The sequence below is a fragment of the Oncorhynchus nerka genome, linkage group LG24, assembly GCF_034236695.1.
Source record: "Oncorhynchus nerka isolate Pitt River linkage group LG24, Oner_Uvic_2.0, whole genome shotgun sequence".
In the NCBI taxonomy this organism is placed as follows: domain Eukaryota; kingdom Metazoa; phylum Chordata; class Actinopteri; order Salmoniformes; family Salmonidae; genus Oncorhynchus; species Oncorhynchus nerka.
Genome location: NC_088419.1, coordinates 27129544 through 27136698, shown reverse-complemented (window position 1 = coordinate 27136698; position 7155 = coordinate 27129544). Strand labels below are relative to the sequence as shown.

At 42.9% G+C, this 7155-nt stretch overlaps 1 protein-coding gene across 2 annotated transcripts; it reads right to left on the bottom strand.

The window, feature by feature from the left end:
* Positions 1-1080: 1080 nt before the first annotated feature.
* LOC115107761 (headcase protein homolog) lies at positions 1081-6510 on the bottom strand. 2 transcript variants are annotated; one of them, XM_029631378.2, is made up of 4 exons: positions 6082-6510; positions 2754-3848; positions 1821-1975; positions 1081-1575 (listed from the first exon to the last, which is right to left on the bottom strand). In XM_029631378.2, exons 1-4 carry the CDS (start codon positions 6239-6241, stop codon positions 1411-1413), a joined length of 1575 nt encoding a protein of 524 aa, XP_029487238.1. In that variant the 5' UTR covers positions 6242-6510; the 3' UTR covers positions 1081-1410. The 2 variants fall into 2 exon arrangements, with proteins under 2 accessions (XP_029487238.1, XP_029487239.1); XM_029631379.2 differs by having other exon boundaries at positions 2754-3845.
* Between the last annotated feature and the right edge of the window lie 645 nt (positions 6511-7155).

Below are 7155 nucleotides of genomic sequence, written 5' to 3'. Positions count from 1 at the left end.
TGCAGCATGGATCCTATGTTCCCTCTCCTCCACCTGTGGGATACTACTCAGCACCAGGTGGGGCTGCAGTAACACCCTAATGGGTGGACTACCAGAGAGCCACATTTCTGCATCCGTTGTATGGTTTTCCCTTTTCCGATTGTGTGCAGGAAGCACATTTTGCTCGTATGAAGCAGGATGTAACGGAGGCTTCTTCACATTATGGCAACAGAAAAATAGATCTCGGGCTTCCCACAGTCAGGGGAGCCCTCTTCAACAGGTTGCAGTGGAGAACATGGGACAGTCATATTGAGTACATCAGAAGGATGCCGCCTCTCCAGCCCCAGCAACATTGCTGGCTACTAATGTAACTTTAGGGTGAGTATATACAGTACCACTCAAAAGTTTGGACACACCTACTGATTCCAGGGTTTTTCTTTATTTGGACTATTTTCTACATTGTAGAATAATAGTGAGGACATCAAAAATATGAAATAACCCATGGAATCATATAGTAAATAAAAGTGTTGAATTAAAAATATATTTTATATTTGAGATTCTTCAAAGTAGCCACCCTTTGCCTTGATGACAGCTTTGCACACTCATGGCATTCTCTCAACCAGCTTCATGAGGAATGCTTTTCCAACAGTCTTGAAGGAGTTCCCACATATGCTGAGCACTTGTTGGCTGCTTTTCCTTCACTCTGTGGTCCAACTCATCCCCAACCATCTCAATTGGATTGAGGTTGGGTGATTGAGGAGGCCAGTCATCTGATGCAGCACTTCATCACTCTCCTTGTTCAAATAGTGAGCTCATCCGTGGTGATCGGCTAACCCTCAACCTTCTGGCCTGTAGCCCTGCATGGCATCGACTGTGCCACAAAGGCATGCTTAAGTAGTAAAGTCAATATCCATGTTTATAAACACAGGGTTGCTACAGTTATTGTTATTTGTGATCTTAAACATTATTTTGAGTGATATGTACCAATCACTGTGCACCAATAAGCCAAGCATTAACCAAAGAGATTCACAGTATCATTTAAAATGTACTAATTTCCACCGACTCTTTGCTGTTTGCCAATTATGACGAACGAGAACATGCAACATTTCTTTCTCTCCTTTATTAGAGATTTTTTGTAAAAATGCAATTTGACCTACAGATACATTCACTTGTCACAGTATATGTGTTGCTCGTCTTTTTAAGTGCCAGACAGCTCCAAACCGTTTAAGGTCTTATGAATATAATTTTTTCTGAAATCATGTAGATGTTGTCTTGGAACTTTTTAGTGGAGTCATATTCTTTCTATACATTAAAAAAAGAGAAAACAATAACTGAATCCCAGAAAAAAGTATTCAAGGCTCAAAATTAAGTTGCCTAGTTAAAAAAAAATGTAACAAGAGAAACAGCACTAGCATACATGCACAACATTTGTCAATAAGCTTCCAAGACTTTGAAGGAGGAGAATGGCTTGACAAAGTGGTAGTCGAGGTTCCCACAATGGGGGCACTGCTGCACGTTGCTGTACTCTGAGAAGTACTGCATCCCCACCCTGACATCTATGACCGGCTTACCACAGTGCTTGCAGTTCAGACGGGCCTAAGGGCACAAAGAGAGGAAATGGCTATGGATCTGCAGTAGTTGACTTTTCCATTCATAATGTCAATGAGACTAATTGATAGCAAGAGATCTAGCCACAACACAACCTCCATTCTGCTCGGACTACGGCCCATGAAGTTACTTTATGGCAGCCTGCCATGTCCGAATGACGACCCTTGACCATGCAGATACTGACCCCAAAATGAATTTCTCATGAGAAGAAAAAGATGTGATGGCCTACTCACCTGACAACATGGCGTCGCAGCCAGTATATCATAGGTGTACATTGTCCCCAACTGGTGCCAGCTCCCATCCCACCTGGACTTGCACTTGATACATACAATTTTGTGGACTCCCTCCAGACAGTCGACACAGATTGCATACAGGTGCATCAGCCTCCCTTCACAAGAGAGACAATAGTGTTATTTAATAGAATCTACAATAAGCCCTACAGCGTAAAAAATACATGCATGAAAGGATTTCACTGTAACGCATATTAATCATGCATATCAAAGCCTGAAGATCAAAGCAACATCATCCATCCAGTTTAATTCATATCCATGTGGTGAATAGCTACCAAGCTGCTCGTGGAAAATTGGATAGATTGACTTGATTGATATGTATGATATGCTTGATCACATTCATGTGGCATAATCATTTCATTTACTTCTCAATTAAAGTCATTAATTGTATTGTGCCAAGTTAATTATGGTGTGTTCTCATCTTAAATATATGCAAGAGATAACACCCTATATGCAGACCAGAATAACAAATTATGAAAATTGTTATTCTGAAGACCTTTGTCTGTCCCACCATACACCTTTTGAGTCCAAATAATTTGCTTGCAGCCACATACTGTAGCTCCTGAAACCTTATCAGCTGTCAACAGTAAGCTTGAACTTTTCACTGTACACATTTTTTCTACCTCAGCAGGAAGCTCGGAACCAAGGCAATCATTTTCAATGTTGTAATTACAGGTTTCCTGAGACTATATGTCCAAATATGTCCACAGAATATCAAACAAGAATGATGCCATTTTCCGTTAGCAATATTTGAGTTTGTAGCCTATCACAACATACTTATGACGCATGTGCAATGTTTTGGCTGTCTGCTGAACCTGATAGCTTAAGTGTTTCAAATTCAGTTCCTCAGAGACAGACATTGTTCCGCAGGCCTACCTTGCAGGTGGCACGGCACATCGTACTCGATCTCATCATGTCTAGCGGGGCTCAGGAACAGGGTCCCGTCCACCAGGGGGAACTGCTCAAAGACAGGCAGGGTGCGGTGGCACAGGGCACAGTTGACCATGTTCCTGTGGCTGGCGCTCAGAGCCGACAGGATGTACCTCCTCAGGTCTTCTCCCTGGCCCGCCTGGGCATCATCCTCCATACGTACGTGGTAGGTATTCAGCTTGTGTCTGGGAATGTGGGTCAGCAGCTCTGTGAGGTCCAGCCTTCGCAGGAACTGCACTGGGTTGTCCCCCAGGGTGAGTCTGGGCAGAGGCAAAATGGTGTGATCCAGGTGGCCTCCGCGACCCAGCATGCCGCTTGCCAGCATGTGCTTCCGGTGGCTATCCATGTGCACTGCATTCTTCAGGAACTCCCCCAGGTGCCGGGAGTTGCGGGGCCCTGCGAAGGCGGGCGGGGAGAAGAAGGAGAAGCCTAACGGAGGGGACTGGCCCGGGGACTCGGAGGGTGAGCGGGGCCCCAGGCTGCTTGCACAGAACAGCCCTACGTGTCCCCTCTCTTGAGAGTTCTGCCGATCCACTGACTGTCGGTGAGGCAGCTCCTGACTTGCTCTGTGAGCCAGTTTACTGCCCCCATGTAACTTGCCCCTCTTAGGATCATCAGGCAGATCCAACCCACCTCCACATGCACCCCCTCCAGCTCCAGTTAGGCTGCTCAACTTCCCCAGGCTCTTCTCCAGAGGGATCTTCTTCTTTACATCTGTCATGCGCTTCACCTGGTACCAGTTTGTGTCTTTCTTAAGGTGGCCCTGGCCACAGCGGCAGGAGCAGAAGCGGAAGGCCAGGTCGTATCCCTTCTTAGTCCACATGTTCTGCCGGCACTGCTTCTCGTTCCAGCTGCGGGCCCTTCCAATGCAGTTGAACTGGACCAGGATGCTGCTCTCCCACTCGTAGAAGCACTGCAAGTGCATCCAGTTGCCATAGGGGCAGCTATCACTGTTGCACACTACACGTTGATAGTCATCCTTCTCAAGGTCAATGTCTCTGGCCAGACTGCACACAAGAGGGGTGGCACAGGGGGCTTCTGCTGAACACAAAACAAAAGAGTTACTATATCACTCAAAAATATATTATAACATCTTCATACAAAGTATGACTTGAAAATAAAAACAAACATGAGCTTTTGAGGCACAAAATTCACTTTGGACATATCACAGAACAACAAAATGATATTAAACATAATAGATTTTAATTAATGCTGTAAAGACTAACTCCTGTGAATGCAATGTTGAAAATATTCCATGCTGTTAGTGAACGATTCAGGACTGAAACATCAATGCAGAGCCTGTCTGGAACTTAACATTAAACAGTAATGGACTGTGTGAACATTCAAAAATAAGAAGAATGCTAATGGAATCTGTGTTATTTTGCAACATAAGAGCCATCATCACTGAGCATGGATCACTGAGAAAGGCCATCTGAATACACATCAGACAGGGAAACCCATCAGTACAGCCAAGTGAGTGGGAAAGTAGTCCAATGAATAGATTTAATGAAAATGTGGCCTTCAACGAATCAGGGGAGACCTTTAATGAAGTAATTAAAGAAGCACTACACTCGTAGAAAAAAAGGTTCCAAAAGGGTTCTTTGGCTGTCCCCATAGGAGAACCGTTTTTGGTTCCAGGTGTAACCGGTGTGAAATGGCTAGCTGGTTAGCGAGGTGCTCGCTAATAGCGTTTCAATCGGTGACGTCACTCGCTCTGAGACTTTGAGTAATGGTTTCCCTTGCTCTGCGGCTTTTGTGGAGCGATTGGTAACGATCCTTCGAGGGTAACTGTTGTTGATGTGTGCAGAGGGTCCCTGGTTAGAGCCCAGGTAGGGGCGAGGAGAGGGTCGGAAGTAGCACTGTTACACATGTACACCCCTTTCGGGTTCCATGTAGAACCCACTGTGGAAAGGGCTCTACTTTGAGCCCAAAACAGTGCTACATGTAACACAAAACGGTTCTTCAGACAGCTGAAGAACCGTTTCAGGTTCTAGATCAGCCTGGTCTCAGACTAGACATCACATAGTAAATGTAAAGTAAAATTGTACAATATGTTACGTTTGGTATGGGTACATGAGACAGAAGGTTACTTAAGGCAAAAATGAAAGTAGGTTGGCTCGTCGCGGGTAGACGTATAATGCGAATGTCTACCAACCCAAATGTTGCATATTCGAATCTAATCAAGGACAACTTTAGCAACTACTCACTACTTTTTTAGTTATTTTCAACTACATAGCATGTTAACTAACCCTTCCATCTAACTCATAACCTACGTTAGACACCTAGCCACCGTTAGCCAAAAACTATTGGAATTCGTAAAATATTATACATTTAGCAAATTTGTTACATATTGTACGAATTTCAATTTGTAACATACAATACCAAATGGATTATAGATATCCACAAATTAATACATACGATACGAAACATATCATACTAAGACATATGTAAATCCAGGACACTCCAATTAGTATGATTTGTGAATGTCCGCCAACCACTTAAAATTATGTTATTAATTACAATTCGTATATATTACGAATTGCAATTTGTTCAATATGTTACGAATTTGAGGTGTATAGTATGTTACAAATTCCAATTTGCTGTGGCTAATGTTAGCTAGGTGGCTAAATGGATAACGTTAACTAGGCTAAGGGTTAAGGGAAGGGTTAGCTAACATGCTAAGTAGTTGCAAAGTAGCTAAAAAGTAGTAAGTAGTTGCAAAGCTAATCAGCTCAAATGCTAAAGTTGCCATGATGAGATTTGAACACGTAACCTTTGGGTTGTTAGACGTTTAGGTTATGGTTAGCTAACATGCTAAGCAGTTGCTAATTAGTTCAAATGGTCTGTGATGAGATTCAAACACGCAACTTTGAGTTGCTACATGTTTGCGTTATAGGCTCACCCATCCACCCCGACCAATCACGTTACTTTCGTGTACCGCCTAAAATAACATTCGGTCTTATGTAGGGCGGTTACCAAAGGTAACTTAACGTCATTGACGTTTCCCGGATATACGTTTATTATGTTACTCTAGTCTAAGAGACCAGGCTGAATGTGTGCGTCGTGATACGGCAGTGCATGGAGCTCCATGTCAACGCATCATTAAATTACCAATGTATAAAGCTAGTTGCCAATAAAGCAATAACACGTGAGTTAGGTACAGTCGATGACAACAATGAAATGTGAAACAACGTAAGCTTGTCGTCTAGTGCGTATGCAATAAAATCCATTGCAATAACTTGTCACGCATGTTTTGACACAATTTCACACTTACCACTTGTATGCTCGTGTAACGGTGCAGCTGTAGCACCCAATAAGGTTGTTACCCCTGGTGCTCCCACTGTTGCGGCAGCACTGGCTCCATTTTCTTGCTCATCTCCACTACTATTAGTGCGTTTATTTCTCTTCCCCTTGTTGCTTTTCTGGTTGGGCATTTTACTGATCCTGATATGAATAATTTCAAACTATAATCGACTGTCTGCCATTTCTGCGGGTTCCATTTGAAGCCCACTTCAAATTAACTGATTCTCTCTTCTTGATTGCAGGTGGTACTGTTTTTGCAGCTATATCACCATCTAGATTTCTGCAGTTGTGACAGCAAAGGTAACCTACGAAGAAGGCGTGTCCGTTTCTTGTTTTGATTCCTGCTTTGAATGTAGATCGGTCAGGCGCTGTTCTGTTTTCCTCCTGCCTCCATGACGAAACACGGCCCCGCCCCCCGACCCATTGCTGTAAATTATTATTAGATCTAGCAAGGGAGTCCCAAGTAAAGGGGCCTGGTAGGAACGGGAATCCACGGTAATACCTCAGGATCAAGTCAATGCTTTATCTGAGGCTACAGTTGCAGTCATAATCTTCTATGGCTTTGCCAACAATAGATTGAGTGCAGACTTAGTCTGCAGTTACATGGTCTCCTATCCTTTTCATGAATACAAATGTTCTTCAATAATACAGTAGAGGCAGAGTGCAATGTAATAACACAGCATAAGGCTACAAAAAGATAGATGTATGCAATGCATCTGTTGTATTGGGCTAATAATCAGGCTGCAAAGTAAAGGTTAGTACTTTATTCACCATCCTCAGAACCCCCCCATTGCTTTCTTAGGAATGTATTATTTACATAATAAGACAATGATGAACTTTGGAAAGGAACTGCACTTTGATGAAGTTTGATTAATGATCATACTGTAAATGCATTGTATTAGTTCAGAGAAATTGTACATTTCTAAATTTGTCATTGTTTCTATTTATTTTTCTAGCCATTTTCTTGAAGAATTACAATTGCTTCCCATATCAAGTTTCACATTTCTTTCCTACCAGAGCACAATACTAAGTATGTGTTTCCTTG